Raw genomic sequence first — 19091 nt, 5'->3', positions numbered from 1 at the left:
AAGAGAGATTTGCATCCATCAAAAACCGTGCAAGTCCAATCAAGGATAAGCCGGCAACACTAAAGAGATAAAAGAAGTTCCTCTAAGGTTCCGAAGTAAAAACTATAGAACATTGTATTACTAACAGAGCTCATAAGGTTTTCATCTAAATTACATGCCCAAGGACCAGGCCATACGCAAATGCCTGGACCATGCTTTACAGTAAATGACATGATGGCCCGAACAAGTAGCATTTTTTGAGTAATTAATGAACACATACAACAGGTACTTCAAGCACAAAGCCCATAAAAACAGTACTTCATAAGTCCATATCAACCAATGTCTGCTCTTTGTCAGTCGCTAGTTGTCAGAATTGGCATTAGCATTGCGAATTGCACGACGAAGTTCACCCAAGAAATCCATCTGTGAGCCAGGTGAAGGTCCGATACTGTTTGTTGAAGACATCATCTAAGGAAAATCAAGCCAAATGCATAAGAGAAACAGAGTCGTGATAAGAAGAGATGGGGAAGAGGGGAGGGATGAATACCTGATGTGGAAGTCTGAAATTCCTCCAGGCTGAATCACTACTTCCAGAGTACAGAACTGGTCTTTCTGAAACAAGGAAAACCACAGCAAATAACTATCTAGTCTGATCTTTTAGCTCACAAGTAATGAATGCAGAAGAAAATATACACCAACACAAAAGAATGACAGTACCAATACCATAAACAACTCACAACAACCTCAGAACTGCTCACTACCATAAAATCTAAAAGAAAAGAGCAACTTTTAGCTCATCAGTAACTTTGTTTAATATCTTACTGGTAACATGCAGTGAAACAGAATGGTGGTGGAATTGTTTAAAGAAGATTCATAACCCATGCTCAGGATGAGGAACCTTTAAAGATATAACAGCAGAGTTCATAGAAAAATGATGATTTATCCATTAGGATAGCTCAATTCCCACTGGTTGTCCTAGAGCATAAATTAACTTAGAGCCCAAATTGATCCACCAAATATCTCACATTCATTGGACATCTTCAATGATGATGTCAAAATGTTGGTCCATAACCTATTCATTCCCTCCTTCCAATCCTTTCAACTTGACTTATATATTCACTAGTTGTCAGCCTACAGCACCCAATCTTCATGGGGATGGTTGGCTCATTCCCCAACGATGAAATTATCTCAGAGTTAGCAATTACAGGCCACTGTTGTAAACTCAGCCAGAGAAATCAACTTCAACCACCCAGTAAAAAGAAACTGATAATCACTACTACGATAAGGATGCCTTAATTTTTGAAAATTCGACTGCCACAAGCCATGAACAACCATAATTATACTTCTTTTTGCCTAAATTTCTTTTCTGCTTAATTTTGGAAATAAATATCTAACAACCAGCATATTTTTCCTGATCCCAACTATTGCAGAAATTTTGCTGCAACAATTGCAGATCAGTGCAAAGTTAATAAAAAGAATGCAGACTTTCCAATTTTGTAAGAAGCCGTCTACTTTTGCTCATCACTCCAGATAATCTCCAGAGATGGAAATTAGATTCCAAAATCTGCCAAAATACATGTAGAATGCAACAAGATAGAATAGATCATGATCACTTAATTTCATATAGAACGAGACACACCCCAACTTAACTTGCTCCACAACACCCCCCCCCCCCCCCCCCCCCCCCGCTTTTCTTCTGGGGCCAGGAGTGTTACTGACATGTACAGACCTACAGTAGAAGGTCTCTAGCAACAAACGCCCTTTATTAATTTTCTCAAAGCATTCTTACTAACCATAGCAGTCTACCCAACCCAATTCTAGCATACCACATCAGATCACTAAGAAATATGCACCTTTTATCATGCTTATGAGATATGCAAATTCTTGCCCACAGTAAGGGAGAACAAGCCAATCAAATCAAATACAAAACGGGAAATTCTATAAGTTCCTGTTCTTCTACTCACCAGACAAGTCAATTGATGTATCATGGCAACGATGCATGGCAGCTGCCCAACCTGCATTTCCAGAGATAAATAATGAATGTAGATCAGTCATATGATTGCATCAATTGATCCTTAGAAACAGTTACTAGTACCAAACAAGGGTCATATTTATCAAACAAGTAAGAACCAGTGGCGAAGGGAGGAAGGGAGTGACAATTGAAGCTAAGCCCCACAAATGCTCCTTGCCCTTCACCACTTAACCTAATACACCCAAAAAGGCACATCAACTGAGGTCAGTCTCGTACAATTTATTAGGCTTAAGCACAAGAATCCTGTATTCTGAATCAATCATATCGCCAACCTCCTCTTCTGCTTCCAGCAACCCCAATCCACAACCCACCCAAGAAAAGAGGCCCTCGCCCCTCCTTTCAGTTGTATATAGGATAACTCAAATGATGCATTTGAACAGACCAATACACGATAAAAACAATAACTCTACCGAGACAAGCACCCAATAAAATAAGCATGTTGGTGGAAAACAGAAAAAAGGCAGTCCCTATAAATTCTTAAGAAAGTATACAATTATCATTTTGAGTAACCGGCTGTGTAGATAACATACGATTGCTTAAAAGTCGAGAAGCTTCACTTCCAGAACAGCCTTCTAAAGCTATTAAACCAGGACGAGGGTGGTCTTCATTCAGGAAAGAACTGCTCCCAGCATCCCCGACTGGATAATTTCTCGATGTGACAGCTTGACTCTTCTCTGAATCATTCCCATAAACATTGTTAGTGGAATCAAACCAATCTGCAAGATTTAATTAAAACTCAGTCTACCATATATTTATTTAATTATTTATAAATGAACAGCATTTGTTAATTCGATTATCGAAAAATCAGTGGAAATAAAAAGGAATGATCAAAAAGAGTGAATTGATGAAGAAACTGACCTCCAGATTTACGGCGGCCAAGAGAACGATTTCTGCAATTTTGAGGCAAAACATAAAAGAAAGAATCAAGTTGGTAGAAATTATAGAAAGAGAGGAGTGGGGAGATCTTTAGGGAGGAGAGATTACCGTTGATTAGCAGGAACGTAGCGCTTGATTGCAGGGGCGGAATCGGGTGCGGTTGGTGCAGGGTTTTCCAACATCCTCCTCTCCTTTCCTTCCTCTGCTTCAAAGATATCAAGAACACGCTCTCTTTATTTCTCTTCCTATTATACCGCTGCGTGCAGACTGCAGGCTGCGGACCGCGGAGTCCGGAGTTTGATTCGCCGGTCTTAATTTTGGTCCAATAGCGTGTTTAATTTATTAAATCGACTCCTCACAAAACGCCCCGTTTCCAACCCTTTCTCCTCCACCCCTTCTTTTCTCTCTGCGTTGTTTAGTTTCAGTTTAATTAAACTAATTTTTATTATCGCGTGTATTTAAAGTGAATAATTATTTTATTTATTTATTTATTTTTAAATAATAATTATATTTTAACAATATAAAGTTAATTTTAAACAAATGAACACAACTAATGTTTCAATTATATATAAATTGAAATTTTTTAATATTAATATATAAAATATTCAATATTATTAGAATTAAGAAGAATACTTGTTAATGAAAATCGTCGATGCAATTAAAATTTTTATATATTCACAAATTAGAGTCAACTTAATAATAATAAAATATTTGAAATGACAATTTAAAAATATAATGAACAAATATGTATATTTTTGTAAACAAAAAATTTTACCAATATCTATCATTATATGATATTACTACATACAATTGTAAATATCATTTACATAATAATTAATTAAAAATTATTTAACATGACGAAAGATACTTTAAAATATAATGAGTATGAACATCTATTTTCGTCAATCAAAAAAATTATTCAACATCCGAATACAAAATACTTTCTTTGCATAGATAGGGCATGGGTTTGGATGTTCAAGATAATCTTTCCCTCCTTATCCTTTTCTTTATCGATGAGCTTGTTCAACATATAGTTTAGTTTAATGCTCACAGTTCAAAGTTCAGTATATTAAGCACACTTTATTCAGTTAGAAACTGAAACTACTTAGAATCATCAAGCATCCCACTCAACTAGATGAACTCGGGAGTTGAATAGACTGTGAAACTCCCGGCCACCATGTTTTAGTTACATCAATCAGCTATCAGGATCAGGTTATGATCAAAACCTGACACGGCTTGTACAACTTCAAAATCTTCTAAATAATCAAGCAGGATTGGCTCAGCTTCATCGCTGGAGCTTCCTAACCCAAGCCTGCCATTCTTACCACAGCCCCAAACCCACACCTGCCCCTTAGATGTCAGAGCAATAGAATGCACCCGTCCTCCTGACACTGCCACAGGTGTTTCCCCTTCCAATTCCTCAATAGCTGATGGTAGATTCTCTGGTCCTGCCCTACCTAATTGTGAACTTCGGTTCCAGCCCCATGAGACAATGCTCTTTCCACCACCTTCAATATCCAACGATGCAACCTCACAAATTGCCAAGGAATGACCAAGACCAGATGCTACACCCAAAACATGGAAGCTTAGATCAACCGGTAACATTCCCAAATCCTGTCTGACTCTGCCCAGTTGACCATATACGTTGCTTCCAGAGCTCAACAAAGTGCCATTACCTGAAAATAAACACTCAAAATTAACAAAGATGCAAGTCAACATCTCCACATCATGCACAATCGCTCATGAATCTGCACTAACTGTTACTTACGGCAAAGAACCAAGGAATGGTCAAGCCCACATACAATGTCTTTGACTTCTGCCCCTTGCAGTTCTTCAACCAATCGAGGTTCCCAAATGATCGGCATGTCTTTCTCCTTCTCCATTCCTTCTAAAACCGTTTTCTCAGCAACATTCAGTCCCGAACCTGAAAACTGTTTGTTATTCATAGATGTATTTGCATTTGAGTCCAGCAGAGACACCTCCAAAGCTTCCCCAACCTTTCCTATCCTTCCATCAGCTGAATAACCCCAGCCCAACAACTTTCCATCCTCTGTCTGTGCAAGAGCATGCCCCCAACCAAATGAAACCTGTCAAAGAAAATGCAACCATGGAATTTCCTTCTTATTTGATAACGTATGTTTGAAGCTCAAGCTCAAGCAAACTAGCAAAAGTATGAAATTATGGCACTAGATTAATCTACCTTAAAATTTTAGGAGCCCACCTTGACTATCTTTTCTCCTGCAAGTGCTTCAACTCTGCGAGGTACCACAGCCTCAGTGATACCCTTTCCAAGACCAAGCTGTCCCCGCTTAGACTTTCCCCATACCCACACAGAACCATCATCGCCAACAGCGGCAGAAACGACACCAGATGCAAAAGCAGCACAAACATTCACAAGACCCAAACCTTCCACTCTCTTTGGATCATTCCATGAATCTCTGCTCACAATCAAAAGCAAACAACAATTAACCATTTTACATTAGGATAATTCATTCAACCCCATGTGCATCCCTAATAAAACTTTCTATCCAGGAACAAAAAACTTTCTAGGCTGAAGTTTCACAATAATTAAAAACATTGATCACCCTTAAGGAATATTGATTTGAGAACTAGGTTGAATTTAATTCCAACATGCAAAAACACATTTACAAATTTAGCATAGAAGTTTTAGTTCATTGCTCGAACAATGTTAACCTAGCTTTGACATTATAAATACTCAAGTAGGAATCAAAAACAAATTTTCCCAACAAATTAAAAACCGAGTAAATGAGAAAATCAACATTTTATTCAACTGACCTCGGAGCAAGTGGATCACGACCCAGCTGAGCCTCCTGGTTACGTCCCCAAGCCCAGAGTCCACCGCGAGAATCAATAGCGAGCGAGTGATAATGACCTGCGCTGATGCTGGTGATATCGGAAGGGAGACCGGGGATCCGGGTGGGCTCGTAAGCGTCTCCTCCGGGACCCGTCTCCAAATTGGGTAGACCCAACGCCCCCTGGGCTCCGTCACCAAAGCTCATCACCGTACTCATCCATCTTGGTTTATTAGCAGTAATCTGAGCCAATAAGCCTTTAATTGGAACTGCAACTGCCGTTTTATTCCTTAGATGATGCCTCCATAAGAATCGCGTTAAGTGCATCTTCACTTTGTGAGCGCGTTGGCAATGGCGGATCCGCCATTGTAAACTTGGGACATGAGCTGATGGGTTGACCCAGTGCGAAATTGGGTCGGTTATGGACTTCGGTTTAGTTGGATCTAAGAGAAGACGATTAACTATTACTAATTGGTTTTTTTTTCTTTATGGTATTTTATTTAAATTTTAATGGGACTTTTATATTGATGCATCTAATTTTTCGATGGTAAAATTATTTTTTAATCCAAATTTGGGCTGACGTAAGATTCATGAAATAGTGACTTTAAATGAAATTCATTTTAATTTGAATTTTAATTTTACATTAAATTATTAGAAGATATAGTAGTACTTTAGAATAAATTATAAAATGGTAGTAAATAATTTCTCTATTGAATAATGGAATAATGCTAGTTTAGTTTTTCTCTTTCTCTCATGTATCATAAATTGAATCTAGCAATGAGTAGGAGAAATGCATAGTGACAAATAGAAAGATGCTAGAAGTGAAAATACTCTCTGTCTTTTTTGACATTTCACGTACCTAAGAAGTATCATAAGAAGTATCAAAGTTGAAGTAAATTTAAATTAGGGTGAATTTCTCTTCTTTATGAATAAAAGAGTTATTATAAAAAAAATTACACAATTAAATAGAGTAAAACGTCACGATTATACATAAGCAAGAACGAAAATAAATTTTGAATTCACAAGTAAGATTTTTTAAGTTAAAAATGTGGGTACTGACCTTGAATTATGTACAAAAAGAAAATACTATATCTCTAACAGAGATACGACTTTGGACAATAATACAATTCTTGTCCTCTGCCTTTCAAAAAAAAAAATACAATTCTTGTCCTCATAACTAGTAAAAACTTATACAAAGTCAAAATATGTGTGATGCCAAACTATGTGCTGGACCCTGGACTGAGTTACTAATGGTACGTTTGGTTAGTGGAATAGACAGAAATGGAATAGAATAGTTATTATGTGAGAATAGAATGATATGAGAATATAATAGAATAGTTATTACTTAGTTTGGCATGACAAAGGGAATAAGACATGAATAATTATTATGACTTATTATAATATTTGATTGGTAACAATAATTTTTGAATAAGAAAAGAATAGAAAATAAAAAGACAAAAACACATTTTATTATTTATATGACATATTATTTTTATTAGATTTTTTAAATATTAATAATCTAAAATTTAATTAAAATATTAATAATTAATAATTTAAATATTAATATTTTATTTAATTTAAAATATTATTATGATTAATTTTTATTTTATTTTTAAATATTATTAATTGATAATTTCAATATTAATATTTATTTATAATTTAATTATTTATATTTTAAAAATATTAATATTTTATTTAATTTAAATATTATTATGATCAATTATTTTATTTTATTTTATTTCATTTTTGAAAATTAATAATTGATTATTTATTTAAAATATTAATTATAGATATTTTAAATATTAATATTTTATTTAATTTAAATATTATTATGATTAATTTTTTATTTTATTTTATTTTAGTTTTTAAATATTAATAATTGGTAATTTATTTAAAATATTAATAATTGATGATTTAATTATTAATATTGTTTATATAATTTAAATGATATTATATTTATTTATTTTTAATTTATTTTGTTTTTAAATAGGAATAATTTATAATTTATTTTAAAATATTAATATTTTATTAAAAGTTGAAATCAAGTGAGAGAAAGAGGAGAGAGAGAAAAATAATATTTTATATAAATAAAATTGTAATTTTTTAAATTTGTAAGGGGTATTTTTATCTTTATCAATTTTTAAATTTATTCTTCAATCATGAAATAGCTAATACCATGAGGAGGGTGGTATTAGCTATTATTTGATTTTAAAAGATTTTAGAGAATAGTCATTTTATAAGAATGACTATTTTTTAGATATTTTTCAACTAAACTAAAAAATCAAAATTCCTTAAGAATAAAAGAAGAATGACTTAGTCATTTCTCCAATCAAACATGCTATAAAAGCTTCATTAGCATAATAGCACTTGGAGCAAAATCTATGTGTCAACAGAACTTGATTCAAGTAACCTTCCCCTAGGCTTAGGGGCCATACTACTAATCTAATAATATCCAGATTTTTTTGAGACCTGAGAATCAACCAGGGAAAGAGTAATGGTTAAGAGCCAGCCATGTGGCATTGGAGTTTCTGCTGTCAGTTACTGTCATCGGGCAATATCTCTTTATCCAGTTAATCAATCTACGTGCTGACTCCTTGTTGGACAAACAGATTCCAACCTAATCTCGAGAGTAGCTTGGGCTCTCATTTCGTCCACCAGGATTTCAAGCCCGCAAGTAGTGGCTTAGGTTGGCCCTTATTTCCTGCCTTGTTTCATTGAAGGCGAGCGTCAGACTACCCTTTGGCAGAGTTTCCCATCACACCAAAAAGGCCTAAGGCAAAGTTTGTTGTAAAGAAACATGGCAACACAAGCACTCCTATCATCATCTCTTACCCCCTCGGTGGAGACTGCCAGGCAGATTCTAGGAGCTAGACCACTCCAATCCCCAATTGGTTCTTCAAGGAAGGGATCATTTGTCGTTCGGGCAGCTTCTACTCCTCCTGTCAAGGTCTCATTCTTCCCATAATCTCGCCATATACAGTCATGTTGGTCTTTTTCTTGGTTGTTTTTACTTAATTAGGTTCTGATTACTCCGTTAATGTGGCATTTTCAGCAAGGAGCGGACAGACCCTTGTGGTTTGCATCTAAACAAAGCCTTTCATACTTGGATGGCAGGTAAAAATAAACAGATGCAATCAATTTACGGCAGAACCCTGATGCTGTTTTCACCTGAGATTTTTGTTGGCATTTTGCTATACTGATAGGTTACTCTTTTTCTCGAGCATTGACATCTAGATCAGGTGTTCTAATTTTTCAAATTTTCTCCTGTCAATTCTACAGCCTTCCAGGTGACTATGGATTCGACCCATTGGGACTTTCTGACCCTGAAGGTCCAGGAGGCTTCATTGAGCCCAGATGGCTAGCCTATGGTGAGGTCATCAACGGCCGTTATGCCATGTTGGGTGCAATTGGAGCCATTGCCCCTGAAATACTTGGGAAGCTTGGACTGATTCCTCCAGAAACAGCCCTCCCTTGGTTCAGTACTGGTGTGATCCCACCAGCAGGAACATACAACTACTGGGCAGACCCTTACACTTTGTTTGTGTTCGAGATGGCACTCATGGGATTTGCGGAGCACAGAAGATTCCAAGACTGGGCCAACCCAGGTTCCATGGGAAGACAGTATTTCTTGGGATTCGAGAAATATCTTGGAGGGTCTGGAGAGCCTGCATACCCAGGAGGACCAATCTTTAACCCACTTGGACTCGGAAAAGATGAGAAGTCATTGAAGGATTTGAAGCTGAAAGAGGTGAAGAATGGGAGATTGGCAATGATGGCAATCGTGGGTTACTTTATCCAAGGGCTTGTGACGGGAGTAGGGCCATACCAGAACCTCCTGGATCACTTGGCTGACCCTTTCAACAACAATATCTTGACCAACCTTAAGTTCCATTAGATAAAGTGCATGTTTTGTTGTTGCATGGAACTATCCAAGCTCCACCTCCTCTCTCGTTCTTGTCCTTTCTTGATCTCTTTGTAACATGTGAAAATTTATTTTGTCATCTGTGAGAAACAAACTGAAATAGAGTTGTTAAAGCCTCTGTATCATCAGTATCCTTTTCATCTCTGTTACTGAATGATATATCTATATCTTTTCATTTATCTAAACTATGGGATGAAATGAAAATCCTTTCTTCAAGTTTTCATTACAAAGAAAGAAAGCATAGACATTAGGCAGCCGATTTTTTTAATGATTACTGCTTGCATCCTGGAAAGAGGAAAATCCCCCGATTGCAAAACATCATTATTCAGGTATATAGCAAAAAAAGTACAATTATATATTTTTCTTTCATCTTGCAAAACAGGGAAAAAGAACATCTTTCATCATATTATGCATTTATCGTTCCGGAGATCAGCTGTGCAAAATATTAAAAGAGAATTTGAACAATAGAGAACTGCTTCCAGCGTTTCTGTTCAATTCAACGGATAGCACTTTCTTCTGATATAAACAGCAAGCTGCGGAGCAATTCTCATACCCTATTAAGGTTCATTTTCCTCCATCACCTTTGACCAAAGAAAATTCACATAACGATGTGGGAGAGAACATTAACATTTCCTATCTACATACTGGAAATAGGATAGTCCTAATTATTCTGCTATTGTTTTGGAGTAAAAGAGGCAATTATTCAGTCAAATCAAGAATGTTCAGAAGGAACTAAAACAAAAATAAAGAGCATTTGATGTCATCAAGAAAATAATAACGCTTCTTAAGCATATATAATTACAGGAAAATGCCCCCATAGTCATTACAGGAATGAACAGGTCTGTACAGAGGAAGGCACATTGAGATCTTCAAAATCAGGAGAAAAGTAAAATATGATAACTGCTTCAGGGTTAAACCCTCTGCCCCCAGTTCAGAGATGAAATTATGGACCTACCTCTTTAACTAAACAGCCTGAGCAACAGGTTCTTCCGTACTTGACGCTTCTAGCCTGAAAATTGAAAATAGTCATGTACATAGTATAATCCCCTGAATTAGCAAAATTATTGCAGGAATAATATAGTGAGCAGCTGATATAGCCCCCTCATTGCCCCCCCTTTTCTCCAAACCTTCCCAAAAAATCACACAAACACACTCGCACTCACTCACCCACACAAATAAACAAAAATAACATTACTATTAAAAGAACATTATCACATGAAAATAGCATAAATGCTATGGCTATACCTTTGAATTCCTTCTCCAACTTCCATTCTGAAAAAGTTCCCAATCTTCACAGTTGAGCCGACTTCCTTTGATAGATTATCCAAAATTGTCTGGAGCAGGGTATAAAGTTTTAATCAACTATTATACTTTTCTAAATCACATGCACATGCATAGATATGCCTAGTCAACAAGCATTTTAAAGCAAACAAATCTTCACACTCACAAAAGTATCTATGTGGGGATACAGGCAGAACATTGCAGCAAGTAACTACAGTCTATTCTCCATAGGTTGGCAGAAGTGGCACCATACTGAAATAAGTGCACCAACAACTAATAGGTACTAAGTCCTAAGGAATGCTAATTCCGACAGCCTCAACTTTCTAAACTAATACCTCTTTAGCCCTCTGGAGCTCCCAATCCCATGAAGAAATGAGGCACAGCTATGTTCAAATCAGTAGGGAAGTTTAAGTTTAAAATAAAACAGAGGGAACCAGACGTACCTTTATACTTAGAGAGTCATTTAAGAAATACTTTTGCTCCATAAGAACAACCTCCTCGAAGTATTTACGCAGACGACCTTCAACCATTTTCTCTATGGCCATCTGAGACTTACCAGTACTTTCGGCCTGACATAAAAAAATCAATTGGTAAACCTAGAAAATAAATTAAGATTGTATAGTTACATTACATTGTACATGTTTCATCAATATAAAAGTTAAAACTACTTCCAAAGAATTATTTTTCCATTGGTAAAAACCATGCCATCCAACAACAACCAGGGCCTAGGCTGATAGAAGGTTTTGTACCTTCTGAGGCTTTATATATGTACATTGCTATTGATTCCAAATGACATTTATCACACTAGGAAATAGGAGAAAGATATCCCATACATACGTAAACTCAACCATCAAATGACAAAAAAGGAAGAATAATATATTATATGTTAAATGATTCCACAAGTAAACCAAACTACTAGATGGGATCAACAACATAAATCTATTTCTTTCGTTGTGGCTCATTTACAACCAACACATTCTATTGAACAAAAATCTTCTCTAGACCTGCAATAAAACCCTCTTTCTCATTTTGGAGGAGGGATTACTGACCTTCGTCAAAGACATAAAAGCACAGAAATCATAGCTATTAAAACTCATTCTCATTATTAACCCTGTAAAGGATTTTGGTGGGGTTGAGTCACCAGTTCAGCCTGATGGTCAATGGGTGAAACCGATAAATAAACAAATATTATGCACTAATGCATTGCCTACTAATTAAAATACTTAATAATATACAAAAATCCACTCTTTAACTTGTAAGTTGCAACCTACACTGGAACAAGACCTAGTGAAAAGGTTTTATCCAGTACCACACATGACCAGGGTTCAATTCCTGCCCAAGTCACTCATGTGACTTTAAGCTACACAATTGCAGAAGAGTCAAACTGGTTTTCCCATCTGGATCTTTTTCAGGTCAGGTTTACAAGTATGACCAACTTCGACCAGGTCTTTCACAGTTCTGTCCTAAAGTAGAGCACAGACCAGTTCCAGACATGGACTTCAGAGCAGTGGTACCAGCCGTAATTGCTAGTCCAAGTTTAATAACCACACTAACAATGACTTTCTGGTCCTCTCCTTGTTAGCATTCAAAGACTGCATGAAAGATTGTGATGTCTTTATCCAATTCCGAACTATACCAACTGAATGAGTATGTTTTCTCTGACTGCTTAGCACTAGATCAAGAGACTGCAAGGTGACATAGTCTTTCCTCGCTTCCTCCAATCTAGTAGATTTCCATCAATTATGCAACACGTAAAGGCATGAATTTATCCACCTTCCACTGCTTGGCCTGGTGGTAACCAGGACCATGCAAGCCATTTTAGCTTGGGTTTGATACCAAGCAACTACTATTCCCCAATATTCCCCATGTCCAAATCTAGTATATATCCATCAATTATGCAACATGTTAAACAATGAATTATCCTCACGAAATTAAAAGAAAAGAAATTATCCATGCCAGATGCTTCAACAAGGAAAGAAGGAAATCATGTAAAAGAAAAACTATAAGTCTGGCATCCATGATATAATGGGATTCAAAAAAATACTAACAATAACTGCAACTAAGACTGGAATTACAGGTACCTGAGACCTTAAAATCTCACGTTCATTATTAAGTGCATCAGAGGTTACAAATTCCTTTGCCAAGAATAATGGCTTTGTTGCCACAATATGCATTGCTAGCTCTGAGCCAACCTTCTGAAGGGCATTCAATTGAGAAATCCCATTCTCTACTTCAAGAGATAAAATTCCAGCAATTCGACCCAAACCTACATTTATATAAAATAATTAAGATAACAGGTCAAAAGATGGAGAGAAATGCATTCTATATCTGTGTGGGCAAGCATTAATGCATGTTGTCTACCAAGCAACGGAAGGATAGAAGCATAAAACCAAACCTGGTTGAGGACTTCTATGGAGGTAAGCAGAAACAACACCATTAGGAAATGATGACATCACAAAACCCCTCCTGAGTTTTACATTCTCTCCCATCATTGCAGCCACTTCTGTAACTGCATTTTGAACAGTTGTCTCCCCACTGATTTTTGGATGTTCAAGATTAAATTTGAGGTCCTGGTAGAAATTGAATGATTATGCAACTTCAGACAGTGCAATTCCAATTATAGTTGCAAAAGAGTGGACGGTTGAAACAGATATTTGATATATACTCTAATTAAAATCACCAACATAAATAATATAGGCTAACCTACCAAATCTTTTATTTTCTCTGGTTTCATAGGGACATGAATAAGTATTTCATGACATATGTAAACAAGAAAGAGTTTAGAATAAAATTTAAGAAAATATCTATGATTACTTTTGACAACCATAACAAGAGAATCTACTTAGCAACCAAAGTCAGCGACAATATTTTGAAGAGATACAATGCGTTCATGACTACATACAGTCCACTTTTGCATACCCCTGAAAGAATGCCAGATAAGTTCATTAGTTGAGGTCATACGAAAAATTATTTTTCCCCAACAAAGTTTAAATTTTGATTACATGTCTTTTTCCCAACAATAACTATGGACTAAGATCTGGTATCCCAAAGGGTAAAAATGAACATCATATTTCATCCTGATTCAATAAGAAAAAATAATAAGCTTTTAAAGGAACTTCTGACCTCTAAACACTCCGGGCCAAACGAAAAAACCCCAGGAACCTGTTGGGAAGAATTCTCAACCAACAAAGCTTGCTTTGCTAAAGCCAAAGCCTGTGTAAAAGACAACACTGATAAATTACAAGCAATAAAGCCTAGCAAAATAAGAACAGTCATACAACAAATGGTAACAGAGATCAGAAATATTCATATAATATAAAAGAAAAAACTTCCCACAACTGACTTCAAATGAGATATTGCAGTAACAAGAGAATCATTAACCCCCACTAACCAAGTACTCAAAAATTTCATTCCTTGCAACAAAATCAGTCTCGCAATTTAGTTCAACTATAGCAGCCTTGCCCTCATTCTGGGCAAGAGCAAGCAGACCCTCAGAGGCGGTCCTCGATGACTTTTTCATGGCCAAAACCTTTCCTCTTTTCCTTAAATCCTTCTGTGCAGCCTCTGCATTCAACCCAAATTATAATCCAAGAAATTAATATAAACCAACCCAAAAAGGTCAAAAAAAAAAATCATATTCTGATAAAAACAAGAACTGGGTATTTTCTATTTTATACCAATATCCCAATTGCAATCAACAAGAGAAGCCTTGACATCTTTTATGGGTGCACTTGTTCTTTCCCTAAGTTGTTTGATAAGGCTAATTTGCTCAGCAGAAGAAGATGCCTGAGAGCTTAATCTTCTTGAAACCCAACAGAAGTAAGCAGTTTTGGAGACTTTGGTATCTGAAGAATGAGCAAAGGAGGTTCCTTTGGTTGCCCAAGTAGAGAATCCATGCCCACCACAACTACTCAGCCTTGTATTGTGCAATAAGATCTCAAGTGGACGCTTTGCATTTCTCAAGTAAGCCATTTTCTATAACTGATTTATTGCTGTAAATAATGATATTTCAAAAGCCACCAATCAAAAGTGGGTAGAAAAACCACAAGTTCCTGTTAAAATCAGGGTTTAAGGGTTTTAGAGAGAATTAAAAGTAATACATGATGAATAAAAAGTTTCAATTTGTTATTTTACTTCACATGAAAAAAAAGGGGGAAAAAAGAGGCTGACCTTAGAATGAAACGAGTGTGGATTTGCAAAGATGCGGAAATTTAACAATGAAAACTTTGATGGAACACTAAAAGGTATAAACCTTCACCTCAGTTTATGCTATACTGCTAATTGTGTGCTGACTAGTGTCTGAGCGTAGCGTGGCTTGAGATGGGTGGAACTGGGAAGCACTCGACCGAATGGGCTAAGACCCAACTGATTCGGTCCATGTGAACCCATATGATGCGGGCGTATCCAATATATTTTGGTTAAAATACAAAAATAAATAAGAAAAAAAAAGAATATAATACTAATCTATGACTCTATATAAAAGGAAACTCCAACGGGATTCTCAAAGATTAACAAGTAGGTGTCTATTTATTCAACATGTGTTGTTCTCTAAAGGGTTTTTTATGCCGGGTTTTCTAATAGTTTGGTAATGAGTTTTAGCTTAGGGTCAGGTTTGGTAATGGGTTTTTTTTCAGTGTCTGTCCTCTGTTTTCCTTCATCGAGAGTTGGACCCAACCAATCAATGGTGTATAAAGGGACGCGTGTGTGGTTGAAATAGGCATCGTGTTTTTCTTTCTTCTGCTCACTCATTTTCCCTTTTTTCCTTGTATAAAGTCTTTTCTTTTTATCTTTTTTCCCTTATGAGACAGCATGCTCAAGTCTGTAACACTGTAATTTTCTTTGCTTTAGGTGTTGTGTTTTTCTTTCTTATGCTCAGACTCATTTCTTTTTCTTCTTGTATAGATTCTTTTTTTCTTATCTTTTTCCCTGTATAGGACATTCAAAAATTTCTCTCTTAATCAAATCGTCCAGCCTTCTCAACAAGTCGTCTACTCTTCCATGTCTTCTGGTCGCTCTATTTGCATGCATATACTATAACTGTTAATTAACCTTTTTTTTTTGTTGAGCTTGTTTTGTTTAGAGAAGGGAAAAAGAGGGAAAAGAAAAAAAAGAGATGAAAGTCTACTTTTTGAAAGTTGTAACGGATTCAAAAAGAGATGAAGAATAGTTCAAGAGACAGTCGGTGAAGAATCCTGTTAGAAATTTACAAAATAGATGAAAAGCCAAACTTTCTTTGAAGTTTTTATTTTTTTAAGCATTTTAGCTATCTTGAGTAGATGTGATTATGAAAATCAAAACCTAAACTTTTCTTTAAAGTTTTTGTTTTAATGGATATCTTAACTATATATAATAGATTTGATTATGCAAATCAAAACCTGAACTTTTCTTTGAAGTTTTTATTTTTTTGGGTATTTTAACTATATTTAGTAGATTTGATTATGGGTTTTGATGCATGGAACGTTTGGGTATTGGAAAAATGTGTAAATTAGAAATTTGTTTGAATTTGAGAGTTTCCAACACAAGTGGAAACTTTTATTGGAGTTTCGTTAAATAGTAACAGGTTATTTCATGCTGCATTTCAACACATTCACTGATACTACTTCTATGGTAAAGATGGAACATTAGTTTGCCCCTTTATCTTTCTTTTCTTTTATTCCTTTAAAAAGTAGTTGTTTTAATCTTGAAATCTCTCATCCAAGTGTTCTTTTTATTGTATTGCAGATTGTCCCTACTGAGTACAGATATATCTCAAAGGAAGTTTTGCTAACAAATCAATTCTCCATCTCAGAATATTTTTCCCCTATGCATGAGTTTAACAAGACATGGTCATGTTGGTTGGAAGTGACTTTTTAAGCACATCTCTCTTCTTTTGTTTTATGATTACTGTAGATAGTTGATTTTGATTATTATTTATTCTCTTAAGAGTTGTTTTACAATGTAGTGTCATATATAAAATAATGAAAACAACTAGAATAAGTGAAGCATTACTTCTCGCAGAAGAACTACAATAAGTGACACATTACTTCACGCAAAAGAACTACAATAAGTGAAACATCACTTCACGCAAAACAACCAGAACAAGTTGAGCAGTATTCCATGCAAAACAACTAATATAAGTAGATAACTACTTCACACAAAACAAACATTTCACACAGATGGAAGTGAAAACAACCTAAAATTAATGACAGGATTCATAGGTTACTTTCATCTTGGAATGTTCCGAAGAGTTTGGTTTAATGGCTCAAATATGGATGTAGTTAAAATGTCTTCCTCTTAACATTTTCTTGAAGTACAAGTGTTTCCACCTCTTACCTTATTTTCATGTATCTATTTGCATACACTTTTTTCTCTTGTACCCATTCACATACAATTTCTTCTCTTGTACCTGTTCATATACAGCTTTTTCTCTTGTGCCTTTTCACGTATATCTCTTCTCTATTACCTTCTACTCAAGAACAAGTCTTATTACACCTAATTACTTCAACGATCACATAATGAGTTTCTAACCGTTACTTGACATTAACTTTTAATTATGGTTACCCAACATTAAAGCTCTTTTTAATAATATCATTCATTACATGCATTAAAGCATTTTCTTGTAATCGCTACTTTTGACCCTTTATATAGAGCTTTCATAATTCATTCAAGTTTTCTCTTCTAGTGGGAGCTAAGGCATTCTCTTCAAAAGCTTCTCACCTTAATTCTTTTCTACTATCTAATTCTCTTTTTATTTTCTTCCACTTGCCACGATACTTAGTACTTCAAGAATTACTCTGGTCACCTTCTCTGTCACCTTCGACACATCTTTTTACTTGTTTGTAGCACTTCTTCTCCCTATCACAAGAACATCATTTACATTTTGACAAGTCTACTGAGGAAGAATGATTGCATTAAGTAAAACTCATACTACCATAACTTTACGTTACTGGAAGAGATGGAAAGTTCCAATGGCAACCAAGATGCACTTATTTCATCTTACATTTAGGATTTAATGAGAATGATTCAAGCTTCTCAAGAAAGAATGCAAACGTTGGAAAACAATAATAAACGGATGACGGAGACCATATCCCAACTTGTGTCCTCTACAGCCACCACTTCTCAAGCCCAACTTGTGCACCTTAATAAGAGTGCACTTGACGAAGCCACTCCTTTAATTGCAACATTGATGGGAATAGAGGAAATGGAGAAAGTGCAGTTGATGCAATAATCGCTACAAACCCCAACCTAATCAACTCCGCTATTGTAGTTACACTAGTAACTACCTTTACTATAGTAATCTCACTTGTTCCTACCCAAGGTTTTGTGACAATGGAAGAGCTCCAAAATTTACTAGATTAGAATAATAATAGATTTAGCTTTGAATTTGATGTCAACTTTCCTTACCAAGCTAGTATAGTGGTTAAGCCATATCCTAAGGACTACACTAGTCCTAAATTCAAGCAATTCAATCGTGAGACTGGTGATGCATGGGAGCATGTTATGAAGTTTATGGAAACACTCGAAGTAATGGGATTGGATGATGACTTGAAGTTGAAAGAATTCTTTAAATCTCTTACTGAAAGGCTTATACATGGTATGTTAATCTCACCCTCGATTCTGTTGAATCTTTGAGTCAAATGTGTAGGATGTTTGGGGAGAAGTTCTTCTCTGCTCAAGAGAAGGTTACTCTCGTTGATTTAGGAAAAGAATATCAAAAGTCTAGAGAAGACTTCATGAAGTACATACAAGAGTCTCATGATGAAAAAGAATTAGTGAAGGTTTACATTCAAGGGATGTTCAATGAGTATAGGCTATGCTTGGAGAATTTACCTCTTTCAACCTTTGCTACCTCAGTGGAAGGTGCACAAAAGACCAATAATATGGTTCGTAGACAAAAGAGAGCTACTCACTTCGAGAATAATATGCTTGGAGAATTTACCTCTTTCAACCTTTGCTACCTTGGTGGAAGCCGCACGAAAAACCAATAATATGGTTCTTAGACAAAAGAGAGCTACTCACTTCAATAGAAAGAATACCTTAATAGTGAATGCCATTTAAGGAAGAAATAGGGAAAGAGAAGGTCCATTACAATCAAATTTACATCCTAGATAGGATGATCTAAAGAGAAGGCCATACGAAGAGAACAATTCTTCTCCACCATTCTCAATTCCACTAAATGGAGTGAAAGTACTTCTTCAAAAATGGATTA

General features: G+C 35.6%; 4 protein-coding genes across 7 annotated transcripts; 1 reads left to right on the top strand and 3 right to left on the bottom strand.

Moving 5' to 3' along the window:
- Nucleotides 1-88: 88 nt before the first annotated feature.
- On the bottom strand, nt 89-3283 carry LOC18612557 (uncharacterized). Of its 2 annotated transcripts, none has more exons than XM_007049421.3 (6): nt 2996-3283; nt 2870-2901; nt 2542-2685; nt 1944-1994; nt 527-591; nt 89-447 (listed from the first exon to the last, which is right to left on the bottom strand). In XM_007049421.3, exons 1-6 carry the CDS (start codon nt 3067-3069, stop codon nt 340-342), a joined length of 474 nt encoding a protein of 157 aa, XP_007049483.1. In that variant the 5' UTR covers nt 3070-3283; the 3' UTR covers nt 89-339. The 2 variants fall into 2 exon arrangements, with proteins under 2 accessions (XP_007049483.1, XP_007049482.1); XM_007049420.3 differs by having other exon boundaries at nt 2542-2727; nt 2996-3221.
- Nucleotides 3284-3888: 605 nt separating this feature from the next.
- RUG2 (Regulator of chromosome condensation (RCC1) family protein) lies at nt 3889-6178 on the bottom strand. Its single transcript, XM_007049419.3, has 4 exons — nt 5684-6178; nt 5109-5325; nt 4656-4974; nt 3889-4563 (listed from the first exon to the last, which is right to left on the bottom strand). Exons 1-4 carry the CDS (start codon nt 6025-6027, stop codon nt 4079-4081), a joined length of 1365 nt encoding a protein of 454 aa, XP_007049481.3. The 5' UTR covers nt 6028-6178; the 3' UTR covers nt 3889-4078.
- A 2120-nt stretch (nt 6179-8298) lies between these two features.
- LHCA3 (PSI type III chlorophyll a/b-binding protein) lies at nt 8299-9807 on the top strand. Its single transcript, XM_007049418.3, has 3 exons — nt 8299-8647; nt 8753-8814; nt 8980-9807. Exons 1-3 carry the CDS (start codon nt 8498-8500, stop codon nt 9593-9595), a joined length of 828 nt encoding a protein of 275 aa, XP_007049480.3. The 5' UTR covers nt 8299-8497; the 3' UTR covers nt 9596-9807.
- Nucleotides 9808-10341: 534 nt separating this feature from the next.
- On the bottom strand, nt 10342-15366 carry LOC18612554 (translation elongation factor Ts (EF-Ts)). Of its 3 annotated transcripts, none has more exons than XM_088805416.1 (9): nt 15162-15366; nt 14581-14895; nt 14295-14467; nt 14027-14116; nt 13299-13473; nt 12985-13169; nt 11347-11472; nt 10868-10956; nt 10342-10631 (listed from the first exon to the last, which is right to left on the bottom strand). In XM_088805416.1, exons 2-9 carry the CDS (start codon nt 14873-14875, stop codon nt 10586-10588), a joined length of 1179 nt encoding a protein of 392 aa, XP_088661542.1. In that variant the 5' UTR covers nt 14876-14895; nt 15162-15366; the 3' UTR covers nt 10342-10585. The 3 variants fall into 3 exon arrangements, with proteins under 3 accessions (XP_088661542.1, XP_017983473.2, XP_007049477.3); XM_018127984.2 differs by having other exon boundaries at nt 14581-14955; nt 15074-15364; XM_007049415.3 differs by having other exon boundaries at nt 15074-15364.
- Nucleotides 15367-19091: the final 3725 nt, after the last annotated feature.

This window comes from Theobroma cacao, chromosome 1, assembly GCF_053813885.1.
Source record: "Theobroma cacao isolate CCN51 chromosome 1, ASM5381388v1, whole genome shotgun sequence".
Lineage (NCBI taxonomy): Eukaryota > Viridiplantae > Streptophyta > Magnoliopsida > Malvales > Malvaceae > Theobroma > Theobroma cacao.
Note: the sequence above shows the minus strand (reverse complement) of the source record. Positions and strands in the feature narration are given on the sequence as shown.